This window comes from Saccopteryx bilineata, chromosome 6 (assembly GCF_036850765.1).
Source record: "Saccopteryx bilineata isolate mSacBil1 chromosome 6, mSacBil1_pri_phased_curated, whole genome shotgun sequence".
NCBI classification, from domain to species: Eukaryota; Metazoa; Chordata; class Mammalia; order Chiroptera; family Emballonuridae; genus Saccopteryx; species Saccopteryx bilineata.
In genome coordinates this window covers 105,629,825-105,648,104 of record NC_089495.1, presented here as the reverse complement: position 1 = coordinate 105,648,104, position 18,280 = coordinate 105,629,825, and the positions used below count along the sequence as shown (strand labels likewise).

The following is an 18,280-nucleotide window of genomic DNA, read 5'->3' as shown; positions in this document are numbered from 1 at the left end:
TCAAACATGCGTTTCAAGACAAGAAGGCACTGGAGCAGATGTTTAGTCATGAAAAATATTTTATGTTTAAAAACATAAACAGATCTGGATCAAGAACTCAATCTCACATAACTATTTAATATAAGACTTACATTAATTTATAACAGCTATGTTGGTTTCTTTGGGTTTCTGTATTCTTAATTTACTGATTTTAGTGAAAGAGAAAGGAACAAAGAGACAGACAGGAATTCTGATTTGTTCTATTATATGCCCTGACCAGGGATTCAACTTGCAACCTCTGTGCTTCGAGACAAAGCTCTAAACAACAGAACTATCTGACCAGGGTTAGGTTTTCTGGGGTTTTTTTATTATTTGTTTTTAGGTGAGAGGAGGGGAGATAGTGAGGCAGACTCCCACATGCGCCCTGACTGGTATCCACCTGACAACCCCATCAGGGGCCAATGCTCAAGTATCGAGCTATTTTTAGCACCTGAGGCTGAAGCACACAGACCAACAAGCTATCCTCAGTGCTCGGGGCCACCCTTGAACCAATCAAGTCACTGGCTGCAGGAGGGGAAGAGAGAGAGAAGAGGGAAATGAAGGGAGGGAGAAGCAGATGGCCGCTTCTCCAGTGTGCCCTGACAGGGAATTGAACCCGGGACATCCATTTGCCGGGCTGACGCTCTATCCATTTAGCAACCGGCCAGGGCCTCTGTTTGTTCTTTTAATATATGGGGAACCACATAAAAAAAATCACAAATTCTTTACTGATCCTTAACAATTTTGATGATACAGAATGATTTTATTAAATTGAGCTTATATTCTTAGATCTTTTTAAAGCAATCATCTACCCACATTTCAGTGGATAATTATTTCTGTGAACTAAGTTACCACCCTTATTTTACTTGTTTGTACTTTGCTGTATATCTATTTTTTTAATTCTAAAATAGTTTACTAGTAAAACACAAGGTCACTATAAAAAATTGTATTGCTAAGATATTGCCTTCCTTTATTTTTACTTTTCAGGCTCTACATTCTTTATTCTTATAGAAGACTTGGAGCATACTCAGAGTCTTTCATTAAAACTGAGAGCAAACTCAGTTCTAACAGTTCAGTCTATGGAAACAGACCTAGCTTTCCATTTCACATCATTCTCATCCCTCCCTTCAATCTCTTTCAGAGATGATCCAAATACCTAATTCATCAACCCTAAGTTACTATATATTCTAAAACACATGTTAAAATCTCATTTCTGAGAGTTGCATGAATGAAACATATATGCACACTAATATTTCCTTTGAAAATATACTTTGCTCTTTTTTGCAAAGTCTTCTTTGTATCTTTTCTTCTTAAGGGATACATTATAACAACAGTGTCAGTGCACTGCAAAAAGGAGCCTGCTAACAGAGGGTACTTTTCCCTTCCCATCAATGCTTAGCTCTTAGGCAAAACACCTTGCTGATCAAGATTAAAAAGTACATATATTATTTTTTCACTTAGAATAAAATTCACTTACTATTTATACTGTTGCGTTTTATACTGTCTAACATGCTCTACTAGATGTTATAGTGTTAATAAGAATAGTGTGAATGATTTAACATAAATAATGTGGTACAAGGAAAGGAGTACCAGTACTTTATAGACATTCTGTGTTTCTTTCCTCATATGCAAAACTGGAACTATACCTACATCTTCTACTCTGCAGAGTTCGTTTAAAGAACCAACAGAGTATTTCACATGAAAGCCATATAATGTCAGGGCTTTACAGTCATCCAGAAACTGGCTACTCCAAACAGGGTCCCACAGGCTAGCACTATCGGAATCAACTGCGAGCTTGTTAGAAATGCTGAATCTTAAGACTAACCCTAGACCTACCTGATAAAAATCTGTATTTTAACAAGATCTCCAGGCGATTCCTACCACATTCAAGTTTGAAAAGCACTGCTTAAAACAAAACAAACAAAAAACCCTTAGTCTGGAAGTAAGAAAGAAACTTTGTCAAGCTAGTTGTGCCAAAACCCCAAAAGGACAAAGGGCATGTTCAGTAGTGTATATTGATTTATCATATTAGGAGAGCAACTTAGAGTGGGTATTATGGAATGGTAAGACCTGAACACTAAAAAATAGTAATTCACAGAGAAAGAGAGAGGAAACACAGAAAAAAACTAGAACTGTAGGAATAGAGGACAATATTCTCTGGAAGCAAATGGCAGTCTAGCCCACACATAATATAATAATGTTTATAATGATGTCCCTCAATCAAAAAGTAAAATTAAATATCTTATGTTGAAGAAGACATGTATAAACTCTATTTCAAGAAGATTTCCCTTAATAAACCCACTTTTAAAAAAATTAGTGCATAGAATTATCCGCTACATTAACTTTTGTATACTATCACATTAACCAATAGCGCTAGCTTTCCATTTTTACCAACATTACAAACTTAATACCTTTTAAGACTAAATTATGGTAGTCTTAAATCAGTATGCATCTACCATTGCCATAGTTGGGCCATAATTTTCCCTTAATATGCCTCACTCTAGAGCTAGGCCTTGCTAATTCTGTGTCTTTCTCCATTTCCACACCTGTACCAGTCTTTTCCCATCCACATACGATCACTCCCTCCACTGACCCTCATAGCTGACTGTATTTTATGGTGCAATACAGTTATTCACTTTTCTACTACAGTCCAAGCTCCTTCAAGGCTAGAAGCTATTTCCCACATCATTATGTACCTCACAGAGGCAAGTACAATTCCTTTAAAAATATCTGATGTACAAAATATCAGGTATGTCCAAGGAGAACAGGGAAGAACAGAGCTAAAGGAGAACAGGGGAATGAGACCTCTGTGCTACCTTTTTTAAAAAGAATTTTTCTCCAATATTTTACAAATCATGAAGCACTCCAAAATATGGATCCACATTCAATAGTGGCAAATAATTCTTAACATTTCAATAGTTTTATAGAAACAAATTCTTGGGCTAAAAAGGGCCCAAATCTTTTGGACTGTCTCAAATTACAAAGCAATAAACAGATACAAAGACATTAAGTTGTACATGAAAAAGCTAGGACCTAACTCCAGGTCTCCTGATTCCATGTCCCACGTTAGGCAGGCCACGCCATCTCTCACTGGATAATGGTGGTTTGTGCCACAGATGAAAGAACTCTCTGTCTATACGAGTGTTTGAGGAATAGGGTAAGTAAGAATGTGAAGATAAGGCAGGAGCAGATAATCACAACTAGAGCAGAGAGGCTAATTTTTTCTGAATGGCAATAAGGAGTTACAGGTGTTTGAACATTAATTAGCATTGCATGAATAAGTATTTAGGAAGAAGATTAACTTGGCACCAAAGTATAAAGTGGAGAACAGTGTCAAAGCTCGGAGACCAAACAGGAGCTTATAATATTGTAGTACGTTAAATGTAAAAAGGTGATAATCTTCTCTACGAAAATGTAAATGAAATAGATTTTTAAAATAATAATAAAGTAAATCCAAATTACATGATAAAGTTTTGTTTTGTTTTTAAAGACTTATACCTGGTAACTATAGAGGAAAAGACAGAATGCTCAGTATTCAATCCTGGATGAATTGAAAAGTAATGTAAAAATATTGGGAAGCAAGCCCTGGCCGGTTGGCTCAGTGGTAGAGCGTCGGCCTGGCGTGCGGGGGACCCAGGTTTGATTCCCGGCCAGGGCACATAGGCGAAGCGCCCATTTGCTTCTCCGCCTCCCCCCCCCCCCGCCCCCTCCTTCCTCTCTGTCTCTCTCTTCCCCTCCCGCAGCCGGGGCTCCATTGGAGCAGGCATGGCCCGGGCGCTGGGGATGGCTCCTTGGCCTCTGCCCCAGGCGCTGGAGTGGCTCTGGTTGCGGCAGAGCGAGGCCCTGGAGGGGCAGGGCATTGCCCCCTGGTGGGCAGAGCATCGCCCCTGGTGAGCGCGCCGGGTGGATCCCGGTTGGGGGCGCCGGGTGGATCCCGGTCGGGCGCATGCGGGAGTCTGTCTGACTGTCTCTCCCCGTTTCCAGCTTCAGGAAAAAAAAAAAAAAAAAAAAAAAAAAAAAAAAAAAAATATATATATATATATATATATATATATATATATATATATATATATTGGAAAGCAAAGTTGTATTTAGAATAAAAGAATTTCAGTTTTGAATGGTGAAATCAAGTCTCCTAAACCACTTGAGAAGCTACTAGTTAGCTGCAGGAGTTAAGGGCAAAAAATTAGGAAGTCTGACACTGGTCAGACTGAAAGGTTAAAGCCTTAACTAGATTTTCAGAAAAAGTCAGATTTTTAAAAATTAAACATCCTAATTCTTATAAAAAGTAAATATGTGGTTGTTTTATATAATTCATGAGGAGCTTTTAAAAACCCAACTTAAAACATTTTTTATTATAGAAGCATGGTATAAATATAATATATAGCATCATATTAGTTCATTGCACCTACCCATATTTTTTTAAAGTGTTAAATATAGCTTAATCATTACCTTACAATTCACTTACCTTCCTGAAACATACCTCTTAGTAAAATGTAACATTCTTTAAAAACATTGTCTAATGGTAAATACTATAATCTTTGTGCAAAGTGCACCAGAGGTTAATTATCCCCCACACAGATAATGCAACAGATATCCTTTGGGGCTTTTTCAAAGCCACAGGCTTTCTTTCTTTTGTATACACTTCCTGTTTGACATTTCAAAAGAATCAAAGACGCTTAAACATTTTTTTATAAGTTTCTCAAAAAAAAAAAAGAAAGAAAGAAAAACCCCTATTCATTGTAACTGTAGTGATGTATAAAACAGGCCTTAATTTAAAATTTGCAAAAATAATTTAAAAAGAAATATATTTAATCTGTTCTTATATAAATGCGCTTTGGGCAAATATTTGTATAACTGAATGAAGAAACTTGCTAATGTTCAGTGACTACAGAAAAACAGTATGACAGATCCAATTTAATGAGTCAGCTATATTTGACAGCATTGAAAGGAGACTCAACTTTCCCATGATTTGTTAAAATTTAATACAAGAAAATAGTTAATAACCAGGATTTCTATGCTTTCTATAGAAAGGAGCCCTCTGAAACAGTATTATTCAGAAAATAGGATGCATTTAATATGGGAAAACAGAAATGATACTCTAAATATTCTTTAAGTACACATATTTATAACAACATTATGAATCACTAAATACTATATATAACTCTTCCAGTCGTGAAGGAGCAGAGACTATCTTAAATAACTACAAAATCAAAAACATAAATGAAACAATAGCTTTCAGACACTGAATACATAAAGCAGCATAAGACATAATCCCTGAGAAAAAGAAAACAAATGGTAAACCCCACCACTGCCTTAGCTTAATGTGTGGAGAGGGTTCCCAGGCTACAATGCAGGCAGGACAAACTGAAATAGAGTTTAATGGTCTCCCTCCTTGAGGGAGTTGAGAATTCAAGGAAGCCAAGACAGCTAAAATTAGCTTGACAGAATAGAGAAAGGTGAGGTTGAAAAAGAAAGGAGAGAGCTGAAGAGAGAGAGCTACAGGGGCCTGCAGAAGTTTACTCTCAAATCTTCAGCTAGGTACAGATTAGTGCATTCATGTATGGAAGCTACCCAACGCCAGGGAAAGAACCAGTGGAAGCAGCAGGACTATTCCAGGGGCTGACAAACGACCAGAAAGAGTTCTGATTTCCATCAGCCAGATCTATGTAATATATGGGACATCAGTATTCAAGGGGACCTCCTGATCCTGGACAAGCCCTGTGACTATTCTAACAAAACAAAGCTTCAGCTATGGTCTTTTTGGTTCATAGAAGCCTTTGGAGACCAGCTGCTATATAAGAAGCATGATTACCCTAAAACCAAACTGCTATGAGATGCCTAGGTTCTTCTATGAGGAGGGAAAACAGGATGGAGGGAGGGTTAGCATGTACCAAGGTAAGCAAGATGCCACACTTGTGAGTTAAGAAGTACATTGGAAGAGGAACCTGTCCCAGACCCCTGCTGACACTATATGGTCAAGAATGAACCACCTAGTCAAGCTCTTCCCAAATCCCAATCCACAGAATCACGGGCAAAATAAAATGATTATTTTAGTCACTAATGTGTCATCCAACAATAGAGAACACTCCTAATGGCTCTTTTCGATCAATGTTCAATCCTATCCTTCCCATCTTAAAAAACAGTATTCCCTCCACCTCACACATCTCCAGCTATATCTTTACTTCCTTTCAGAGACATTTCTTGTAAAAACTGTCTACAATCACTGTCTCCATACCTTATTTATCTCTCATTCACATCTCATCTAAACCCTACTGACCCCCAGTCATCACTCCTGCCCCCATCACTTCTTTCTTAGGATTTCATTTATTGTTTTTAGAGAGAGAGGGAGGGAAGAGAAGGAAGGGGGAGGGGGACAGGAAGTAATACCTTGCTTCCCTTAAATGTCTTGACTGGGCAAGCTCAGGGTCTTGAACCGGTGACCTCAGCATTCCAGGTCAATGCTTGATCCATTGCGCCACCAGAGGTCAGGCCCCCACTAATTCTTTTAACAATCCTTGCTACCATCACCAGTGGCTTCCTTGTTGTTTAAACTAATGAACACTTTTCAGTTCTTACTGGTTGCTTCTATAGTATGTGAAACAGCAAGAAGGCACTCAGACCTTTTAATGTTCTCTTTCTATGACACTTCTGATTTTCCTCCTATCTCTGTTTCCTCCTAGCTCTCATCTATTTCAATCTCTTTTGTAGGTTTCTCTTTCTTGTCTATTCCATAAATGTTGCAGATCCTTGTATTCTATCTTTAGCTGCCTTCTTGTTGTATACTATTCTTAGGTAAGCTTATCAATTCTCTAGCCTTTAGTTATTGAGAAAACATAGAAATTAATAGCTTTGAAGCCAGAGAGACTTTGGTTCGAACCACAGCTCTGCCTTGTAGCTTGAGTGGTCTAGGGCAAGTTATTCAAGTTCTCTAAGCATTAATTTCCGCATGGAGAATACTACCACCAAAGGTTTGTGAAAATTAAACTATCACAAGTATTCACCACAACACCTAGCACAAGATAAGCTGTCAATAAAGTTTAGAAATTTTTGTGCCTGCAGCTCTAAGGTTCACAGTCCTCACATATGTTTCTTTACTAAGCTCCACACACACATATCAACTATACTTTACACCTCTACTTGAATAACCGTCATTTCAAACAACATAATCCAATAAAATTCACCTTCCCAAGCAAATTTCATTCATTCTGGGTATTTTAATGAATGACACTACCTAGATGTCTTTATCAGTTGGCCTCTCTGTCCATCATTCCTACGTTTATAATTAGTTGCCACATCATAAAATACAATGCCAAATACTGTTCTAAATGCTTTACAAAAATTAATTCATTTAACATGAGACACACACAGATAAGAAATAAAGTTCATAAATGACTAGAAAGTAGTATAAATAAACACTTAAGACTGTAAAGCAGGGAAGCATGATTATACAGTAGGGTGGCACGATGGGCAAAATGGAAGTAGACCTGAAAATCTGGTAAACTAGAAGGCAGGAGAAGAATTTCAAGTGGACATAGAATTGAACAAAGACTCTAGACATGGTTTATGATAGTAAACATAAAAGTCTGAATAGAGAAGAGAATATAAGGTAGGCAATTTCAAACATATTTGGACTCATAATCTTTTTACATTTTTAAAATTATTAAGGACCCACAAGTTTCTGGTCATGTGGATTATATCTATCAATACATACTGTATTAGTAATTAAATCTTAATTTAAATACAAAATTTTTAAACAACCAACATAAGATCATTATGTTAACATAAATAACATTTTATAAAAAATAACCATAATTTTTAAAGGTGACTGGCTTGAGCATGGGCTCATCTAGCTTGAGCATGGGATCATCAACATGACCCCACGGTCACTGGCTTGGCTGGAACCCCCTGGTCAAGGCATGTATGAGAAGCAATCAATGAACAACTCAAGTGCTGCAACTACGAGTTGATGCCTCTCATTTCTCTCTCACTTGCAAAAAAAAAAAAAAATTACAGAAAAGCTACCTTTGAGAACCATCTGAAGAACAGCTGAACAAAATTCCTTTAACTAAGGATATACTTGCATATGGCAGTTAAGAATCAGGAGAGAGATCCTGGCTGAGGAGGTCACCACTGAGGGGTGAGGGGCTCCAGCCCCACACCAGGAACCCCAATTCAGAGCACCAGTGCCAGGAAGAGGAGTTCCCACAAGCTGGCTATGAAAATCAGTAGGGACTCAGTCTGGGTGAGATGAAGGGCTGCTGTACAACCAGACATCCTCTTAAGGGCCTGAGCACAGACTCACTCAGATAATAGTCGCCCTAAGCTCAGAGAAGCAACAGTAACTCCAAAGCACCAGAAACTTACAGGGAGAAACCGAATTGTCTAGTTTCAAGGCAAGGCCTGGAGGGAGCAGCTTTCTCCTAAGGTGCTGGCAGGTGCCACTGTTCCTTTATGAACTCTCCCACACACAGCCTACAGGGGCAGGTGGGCAACAAATCTGAATCTCCATCAACCTGGCTAACATTATTCTCACCCATCCTATTGATTCTCTGAGGCCTCGCCACACCCAATTCATGTCCAGTCCAAACTTCTTTTAGAGGCTAATCCACACAAGCAGCTGGTCTGAGCCCATGCTGCAAACTTTCTTAAAATCTCTGAAAGGCCTACACATCCCAAACAAGCAGTGACTGGCCTCCACATGCCCTGTGCCTCTCAAAAAGCAGCCTAAAGTCTGGTGCTAGTGGCAGCAGGCCTCAGTTCACAGCATAACCACTTCCAGGCACCTCCAAGCCCAGCATAGGCTGCTACCAACCACAAATCACCTGCAGCTCTTATCAGGAGGCCCTGGAACAAAAAGAGGCAGTAGCTGACCTTGGCCTGTACAGAAGCCCCTTCCTAGAAGCCTCAGAACCAACACACCCAGTGACTGGTTTCAGACCACACTAAAGCAAATCAGTACCACAAATGACAAACACAAAGAGTGAACTCGGCAGGTACCAGAGCCCCACTAAACTGAATCCCACTCCTTGGGGTCAGCCCCCCCAAAAATAGTTCACCCACTATTAGTCACAGCCAGTCCTCACAGCCAGTTAGCCTGAGGGGTAATGCCACCCACTGACTGACATGCCAACAGCAAGCAGGGCTCAACTACAACAGAAGAGCATAAACAACCCACACAAGAGACACATTTGGAATACCCAGCTCAGGTGAACAGGCAAAATGTGCCACAGGCTCCACAGGACACCTACTACATAAGGCCACTCTGCTAATACTGGGAGATGTAGCAGATCTACCTAATACATCAAAACAAACACAGGGAGGCATCCAAAACGAGGAAACAAAAAAACATATCCCAAGTGAATAAAACAAGACAATTCCTAAACAAAATGGAAGCAAGCATTCTACCATATACAGATTTGAAAACACTGCTTATAGGGATGCTCAATGAACTTAGGGGAAGAATAGATAATCTTGGTGAGAACTTATACAATGAGATAGAAAACAAAAAACAACACAGAAACCATAAAAAACAACCAGTCAGAAATAAAGAATAGCCTGACCAGGCAGTAGCACAGTGAATACAGCATCAGACTGGGATAGAGGACCCAGGTTCGAAACCCCGAGGTCACCAGCTTGAGTGCCTGCTCATCCAGCTTGAGTATGGGCTCACTGGCTTAAGTGCGAGGTTACTGGCTTAAGTGCAGGGTCACTGGCTTAAGTATGGGATCACAGACATGACCCCATGGTTGCTGGCTTGAGCCCAAAGATTGCCGGTTTGAGCAAAGGGTCACTCACTCTGCTGTAGCCTCCCTGGTAAAAGCACATATGAGAAAGCAATCAATGAACAACTAAAGTGCTGCAACGAAGAATTGGTGTTTCTCATCTCTCTCCCTTCGTGTCTGTCTGTCCCTATTTGTCCCTCTCTCTGTCCCTCTCTTTGTCTCTATCATAAAAAAAAGAAATGAAGGCTACAATAACTGAAATAAAAAAAATACATTAGATGGAGTCAATAGCAGATTAGATGAAGCAGAGGGTCAAATCAGAGATTTGGAAGACAAGGTAGCAGAAATAAATACCCAATCAAAACAACAAAAAGAAAAAAGAATTTTTAAAAAATAAGAACAGTATAAGGGACCTCTGGGACAACATTAAGCATAACATTTACATAATAATTGTACCAGAAGGCAAAGAGAAAAAGCAAATGATTGAAAACTTGTTTGAAGAAATAATGACTGAAAGCTTCCCTAAACTAGTGAAATAGACATACAAGTCTGTAAAATGCAGTCTCAAACAAGATGAACCCAAAAGGAACCACATCAAGACATATAATTAAAATGCCAAAGGTTCAACACAAATAGAGAATCTTAAAAGCAACACAAGAAAGGCAGTTAGTTACCTACAAGGGAGCTTCCTTAAAACCGTCAGCTGATTTCCCAACAGAAACTTTGTAGGCTGAGGGGATTTATAAGAAATATTCCAAGTGATGAAAAGCAAGGACTACAACCAAGATTACTCTCCCCAGCTATCATACAGAATCATAGGACAGAAAGAGCTTCCCAGACAAGAAAAAAGCTGAAGGAGATCATCACCACCAGACCAGTATTACTAGAAGTATTAAAGGGACTTCTTTTAGACGACGAAAAAAAAAATTAAAAATATGAATAATAAAATATCACAAGGAAAAAAAATTCTCACTGACAAAGGCAAGCACATGATAAAAGCAGTGCATCAATCAACCAGAAAACTAGTACAAAAGTTAAGAAGCAAAGGTAGGAAGACTATGTGTAATTATAACAGTAAATTAAGGGATACACATAAACGCTCACAGAAAAGAAGTAAAAAGTAATTTAAAAAATATAACATGTAGCCTGACCAGGCCGTGGCGCAGTGGACAGAGCATCAGACTGGGATGCGGAGGACCCAGGTTTGAGATCTGAGGTCGCCAGCTTGAGCATGGGCTCATCTGGTTTGAGCAAAGCTCACCAGCTTGAACCCAAGGTCGCTGGCTTGAGCAAGGGGTTACTCAGCTTGCTGAAGGCCCACGGTCAAGGCACATATGAGAAAGCAATCAATGAACAACTAAAGTGTCACAATGAAAAATTGATGATCGATGCTTCTCATTTCTCTCTGTTCCTGTCTGTCTGTCCCTATCTATCCCTCTCTCTGACTCTGTCTGTAAGAGGAAAAAAAAAAATAAAAAAATAAAAAAATAAAAAAATAAATAAATAAATATATATATATATATATATATATATATATATATATATATATATGTATGACATGTAGGGGGTGAGTAAAAATAGTAGTGATTTTAGAATGTGTTCAAACTTGAAGCAACGATAAACTTAAAATATGCTGCTATAAACATGGCTTGGTATATAAGAAGCACCTAGTAATTACAAACCCAAAATCTGCAAGGGATAGATATAAGAAATAAAGAGAAAGGAATCCAAACACAATACGATTGAGAAAGCCACCAACATACAACAAAAGAGAGCAAGAGAATAAGCAAGGAACAGGGAAGTACAAAAACAATCAGAAAACAACTAATAAAACAGCAATACTACATACTATACATAATTACTTTAAATATAAATAGATTAGATGGTCCAATCAAAAGACAAATAAAGAAGATACAGTACATATATACAATATAACATTACTCAGTCATAAAAAAAGAATGAAATCTTACCATTTACAACAACCAACAACATGGATGGACTTAGAGGGCATTATGCTAAGTGAAATAAGCAGACAAAGACAAGTGCCATATGATTTCACATATATGTAGAATCTAATGAATAAAACAAACAAAACAGAAACAGACTCACAGATACAGAGAACAAACTGATGGCTGCAAGATGGAAGGGGCTTGGTGGGCTGGGTAAAAAAGGTGAAGAGATTAAGAAGTACAGATTGGAGTTACAAAACAGTCACAGGCATGTAAAGTACAGCAGAGGAAATATAGTCAACAACATTATAGTAACTATATATAATGCCATACGAGTACTAGACTCATCAAAGGGATTACTTCTAAGTTATATTTATATAAATGTCTGTACACTTGAAACTAATATAACTCTGAATGTCAACTATAATTGAAATATTAAAAAATTAAAATAAATATCAAAACAAAAATTACAAAGATGTTCTTTCATTAAACCACATAAGGGGGGTAAGAAATACTTCACTTAATGTTTCTTTAGGTGGAACACTTTTAAATATGTTTTTGTTGTTGTTGTTGTTTTTCTGAGGTTGGAAACGGGGAGGCAGTCAGACAGACTCCCACATGCGCCCGACCGGGATCCACCCGGCATGCCCAGCAGGGGGTGATGCTCTGCCCATCTGGGGCATCGCTGTGCCGCAACCAGAGCCATTCTAGCGCCTGAGGCAGAGGCCACAGAGCCATCCTCAGCGTCCGGGCAAACTTTGCTCCAATGGAGCCTTGGCTGCGGGAGGGGAAGAGAGAGACAGAGAGGAAGGAGAGGGGGAGGGGTGGAGAAGCAGATGGGCGCTTCTCCTGTGTGCCCCAGCCGGAAATCGAACCCAGGACTCCCACACGCCAGGCCGATGCTCTACCACTGAGCCAACCGGCCAGGGCCTAAATATGTTTTTATCAATCTATAGTTTAATGAGAAATTCTTGCAATACAGAATCAAAAGACTAGAAATTTGCTCCAATTCTAGATCTGTGAGCTAAAAACATGGGTGTGTTCAATTTGTGAAAAATTCAATGAATTATAATTTGTGCTATACAGTTTTCAGTATATACAATGTTCTTCAGTTAAAAAGAAAATCTTAAGGTCTGTGAAAGCTTCAAATATATCTATAGCATGTCCCTTTTCTAAAATGTCAATTATTCTCACAGGAAATTCTCATAGTATTCTATTTGCGTGGCCTGACTTATCTTGATAGTTACCCACTACCACTCTATTCTTTTTATGATTAAAAAGGTAATATGTGTTTTTTTAATTCACACATTAAAAATGACAATAATAATTATCTATAATTTCATCACTTAGAGATAACACTTAACCTTTACATTCAGAGGTTTACGACTTCTACATCATCCTATTATTAATAAAATGTACCCTTTTCCAGGCTTTGAGCATTTCACTTTTTCTCCAAAAATTCTCAAAAATAAAGAAATATTGAATTTAGAATTCTAGAACACTGTGAAATGTACTAATTAAATAGGCTTGAGCACAAGCAGTTTTTAAACAGTGAATGGTTACTATTTCCTCCACAAAATCCATGTCTTTTCTGGCATATAGCAGATGTATACTTATGGAAATAAAAGTAATTCTCTGAAAGAAATCAGAATGGTCACTTTCAGATGATTCAGTAAAGGTCACTTCAATATCTATAAGGAAAGGGTACATTAGCCTCTGAAAAGTACTCTCTACTTTTTTATTTTATTTTATTCATTTATTTTTTCTACTTTTAACCCTCAGATTCTTAATTTTCTCTTAACAGCTCTTTTTCTTATAAAGTGAAAGTTCCTGTTTAAACAAGTTACTAAATTTAATGACTAGCAATGTAGTATCCTTCGATCAATTTGCCCTACTACTCTCCTTTGTATCCACTGTCTATATGACAATACAAGAAAACACTGAGAAATAAGTTATTGCTTAGCCACTAGGTTTTTAAAATATCAAAAAAATAAAATTAAGGTTACATGTACAGATTAGGATTCTAATGTAACTAAAGTCTTAATTTTTTCATTGCATTTCTATATACTAGAGTAAATGAAAAGATATATACAAGCATGCAATAGATAGAAGCACGCAGCCTGACCAGGTGGTAGCACAGTAGATAGAGCATAGGATTAGGACGCAGAGGATCCAGGTTTGAAACTTTGAGGTTGCTGGCATGAGCGTGGGTTCACCAGCTTGAATGTGGAGTTGCTCGCTTGAGCATGGGATCATAGACATGACCGCATGGTCTCTGGCTTTGGCTTGAGTCCAAAGGTCGCTGGCTTGAAACCCAAGATCACTGGCTTGAGCAAGGGGTCACTTGCTCTGCTGTAGCCCCCAACCCCATCAAGGCACATATGAGAAAGCAATCAATGAACAACTAAGGTGCTACAACAAAGAATTGATGCTTCTCATCTCTCTCCTTTCCTGTCTGTCTGTCCCTATCTGTCCCTCTGTCTCTGTCACAAAAAAAAGATACAAGCATGCAACAATTTCAAAAGAAACCAATTCAATATTAATCTATAAATCTGATTATTCACAAAGTTTTACTCAACTATGCAAATTTAAAGAGCATTATAGAAGAACTTCAAATACTGTACTTTTACTACATAAAAATTCCACCTTCAGTAAAACAATACCTTTTCAATAGCTCATATGCTATAAATCGAATACATAGAGAATATAATTTCTGCCTTATCTATAATGTTATAAACAATAACTATACTTGAATAATAGTGTAGATTTTTGAACTATTTTTAAGAGTAAGGGGAAAATCCAACTAAATTGAACTAAAAAAACTGTACTATTATATCATCTAAATAGAATAATCTCAAATTTTTTTTCATTTTGTTAAAATTTAAGAGATGTTTAAATTTTCAAATATAAAACATTTGTTTAAAAAAAATTACCTCCATACTTTAAAGAATTCAGCTTTGCATTAAAGTGCCATACTTTAAGAAAAGCTTTTCCTAAATAAATCACTATATTAGATGGTCAAGGGAGTTCAAATAAAAGAAAACTCTAATACTCGACTCTTGGGCTATACACTGAAATCATAATATTCATTAAATTGTATATTTGTTCTAAAGCTAAATTTTAACTAACATCTCTCACTAATAGATATGCCATATGCATATAAATATCTTGAATTATTTTAGCTAGTTACTTACTGAGAGCCATGCAAGAGATTCCATGATTCGATGTTCACATCGTTCTAAATGTTTTATCATTTCTCTGGTCAAGTTGGCTTCTGCTTTGATAAAACTTTCAATCACTTTGTAAAAATCAAAAGCTTTTAAATTAAGTACATTCAGAATCCATGGGAAGGACAAATCTGTTCCAGTATCAAGATTCTGAGATGTACTTCCTAAAAATGAAAGAAAAAATGTAACTTAGGCATGAAATGTTAAGCCTTGAACTACATATTTTTAGGCTGGAAGGTTTTATCAAACAAAAAATTAAAACACAATAAAAGACGAAACAGAAGTTTTTATTTGGAACAGAATTTTTTATTTTGGAACCCACAGACTCCCAGGAAATAGTTTTCAAAACTTTGAGTGTATGTGCACATATGATTTTCCAAGATCAAGGGTTCATAGCTTATATCAAATTTTTAAATGTTTAAACACCCCAAACTTATATCAGGGACAGGTTTAATATCTAACCAGCAATGCATTAACATACCCATTTTAACTGTCTCAGTAATTCTTGGTGAAGGTAGAGAGGAATTCTTTAAGATTTTGATAATTTTATTCCTTAGAAAACGTTATCTTTTTAAATGTGCATTTCTTGGTTATTAATAAGGATTTACAGTTTTTCATATTTGTTTACTAATTTGTTTCTCTTTTATTGTGTATTTGTATCCTTAGATAAATCTTTGTTTTTTGCAGAAAAAAGTATTTTCTAACATTTATAATGTTATTTTCAAAATAATATATGTTTAAAATTATATTAAAAAAAGAAAACACTATCACTGGCCTCTTTCTGTTTATCTGATGAATTCTAGCGCCAACCTTTGGTCATATGATCATAGAGTTTATAACAGTACTTCTGGATCAGTGAACGCTGTTCCTTAGTACTCCTTTGGCATTTTACAATCTCGTTAGTATTTGAAGGAATTTAAATAGGTACATTGCCTAGATTCAGAATAAGAGCCTAAGTGAAATACTATTCCCAAGATGACCTGAAATAATTCAGAATATAAGCCAGTTAAATAGTTTATGGTGACCAATTACATTTTCAGTCTATACTGATATAAAATACTCATTTCTTCACCTGAATGATACTGCTCCCACCAAAAAACACAAAACACCTTAGATTTGTTTTTTTTTTACTTTAAATTAAACTAAATGTTTTATTTACTAAAATTTAACTTACTGCTATATGTAGCCATTACAACCTCAAGAGCGCATGCCAACAAAGACATATGAAAGACGTTGTCATTCAGGAGTTTGCTAAAAGAAAAAGAAAGTGATTTTGAAACACTTACTTCTATAAAAAGAAAAAATTCTTTTACTAAAAATAAAAAATTTACCTAAAATTTTGAATGGATAATCGTTCTTCTTCCTAAAACACATTTAAAAATGTTAAACTGAAACCATTTTATGACAGTATTGAATTTTTTTCCTATTATTTTCTTTTTAACTTACTGATTTAAGCATAGATTCCATTACTCGGTAATACAACCGCACTCCAAGTTTGTATCGCTACAAAAAAAGAAAAATAATTAGTCCTCACTACTTTAGAAAATCACAATTATTAATTTTTTTAAAGTTTTCTCTTGAAATACATTTCAGAACCTTCTTAGGAATATATTGTAGCTACCAAGAGATCATGAAAGCCAACTTGTCTAAAACTCAAGACTTAAGTATAAAATAATAGTTAACACTCCCAATAAATTATCAAGAGGGAGGTCTTTGTTTTCATTCATTCTACTTCAGTCTGTATCATTCAACAGATGTATGTATTTATATATAAAATATGTGACGTGCCTAGTACTATTTTTACATCCTATTATGAGACTTTCCCTGACCCAGATCATGTATTTTCAAGATAGCTGTCCAGGATTCACAGAATGGCCTCTGTTCATAAAATAGGCAAAGGAAAAAAATCAGATTTCACTGATATAATCAGCAAAGTTTTAACCTAATAACTAGTTCCCATTAATTCAAGGGATGACCAAATTGTAGAGAAATGCACATGCAGACACATACACTCTCAGACACAAACCATAAACCATATTCCTTCATTTCATGTTTTGAGCATAAATTTTATATACAAACAAAAAGAACTTATCAAGTAGGAGAAAGTGAAGGAGGGATAAATGGTGATGGAAAGAAACTTGACTTAGGTGATGAACATACAACACAATATAAAGATGATGTATTATAGTATTGTACCCCTGAAACTTACATAATTTTATTAACCAATGTCACCCCAGTAATTTCAATGTTAAAAATTAAGTATAATTGTTTAACATACTCATGTATCAAAATATAAACTCACAAACTGACATAAATATGTATTGTAAAATACAGTTTTTAAACATATCTTTATGTATTACTTCATTAATGCCACACAACAAAGCAGAACAAATATAAAAACCTGATTTTCAGAGAAGTTAAATGACTGATCATAATGGTAGAAGCCGATGATTCTGATCCAGAGCCCACATTTTTACCCAATATATTAGTTTTAAGTTTTCTGAAATAATAATAGCACTATTAAAAATATTACTGATAAAAAATATTACTGATAAATGACATGTCTATAATCCTATTCATACAAGTACATGCATACATGAGTGTTCCTAAATGTAGAAGACAAAGCATATGCAAAAATATTTAATAGTATCAAAGGTTTTCGTTTTTTCCTTCTTTGATTTTTTTGAAAATTTTATGCATATTTTCTTTTGTTCTTATAGAAACAAGAGACATTTTCCCATAAAGTTTTCCAAAAATAGCAGCATACATGGGCAGCCAAGATATACTGTCTATCACCATTTTAAACTATTGGACAAATACCATAATAGTATTATATTTATACAGTTTGGACAGATGTTGCATTTGAAATATAACAGCAGTAATCAAAATTAAAGTTACCTGTGACCCAATTTCTATACATCCCTGTCCCACAGCTTTAGCGAATTTCTCTTTAAAAACGTATCCAATATCCTTCACTCTTTTCAAGATACTTTCCATTGGATTCACTGTGCAGTTCTTTAAGAAAGAAAACAGAATTGTTGAGAATATTTTTAATGAAAATTAACAAATTAGGTATACTGTGAAAACATTTCCACAATAGGTAAGAAAACTACCAAAATATTGAAAATAGCCTGACCAGGCAGTGGCGCAGTGGATAGAGCGTCAGACTGGGATGCAGAGGACCCAGGTTCGAGACCCCGAGCTCATTAGCTTGAGCGTGGGCTCATCTGGTTTGAGCAAAAAAAAAAAAAAAAGCTCACCAGCTTCAACCCAATGTTGCTAGCTCGAGCAAGGGGTTACTTGGTCTGCTGAAGGCCCGCAGTCAAGGCACATATGAGAAAGCAATCAATGAACAACTAAG

General features: G+C 36.4%; 1 protein-coding gene across 4 annotated transcripts in view; it reads right to left on the bottom strand.

Annotated features, from left to right (window-relative positions):
* RB1 (RB transcriptional corepressor 1) overlaps window positions 1–18,280 on the bottom strand; it is a 215,998-nt gene that overhangs the window by 70,455 nt on the left and 127,263 nt on the right. For all 4 annotated transcript variants that reach the window (XM_066236318.1, XM_066236315.1, XM_066236316.1 and 1 more), the window contains 5 exons: window positions 17,818–17,934; window positions 16,366–16,422; window positions 16,251–16,282; window positions 16,094–16,170; window positions 14,887–15,083 (listed from right to left, as the gene is read on the bottom strand). In XM_066236318.1, coding sequence (XP_066092415.1) covers window positions 14,887–15,083; window positions 16,094–16,170; window positions 16,251–16,282; window positions 16,366–16,422; window positions 17,818–17,934 — 480 coding nt within the window. The remainder of the gene's footprint in view (window positions 1–14,886; window positions 15,084–16,093; window positions 16,171–16,250; window positions 16,283–16,365; window positions 16,423–17,817; window positions 17,935–18,280) is intronic.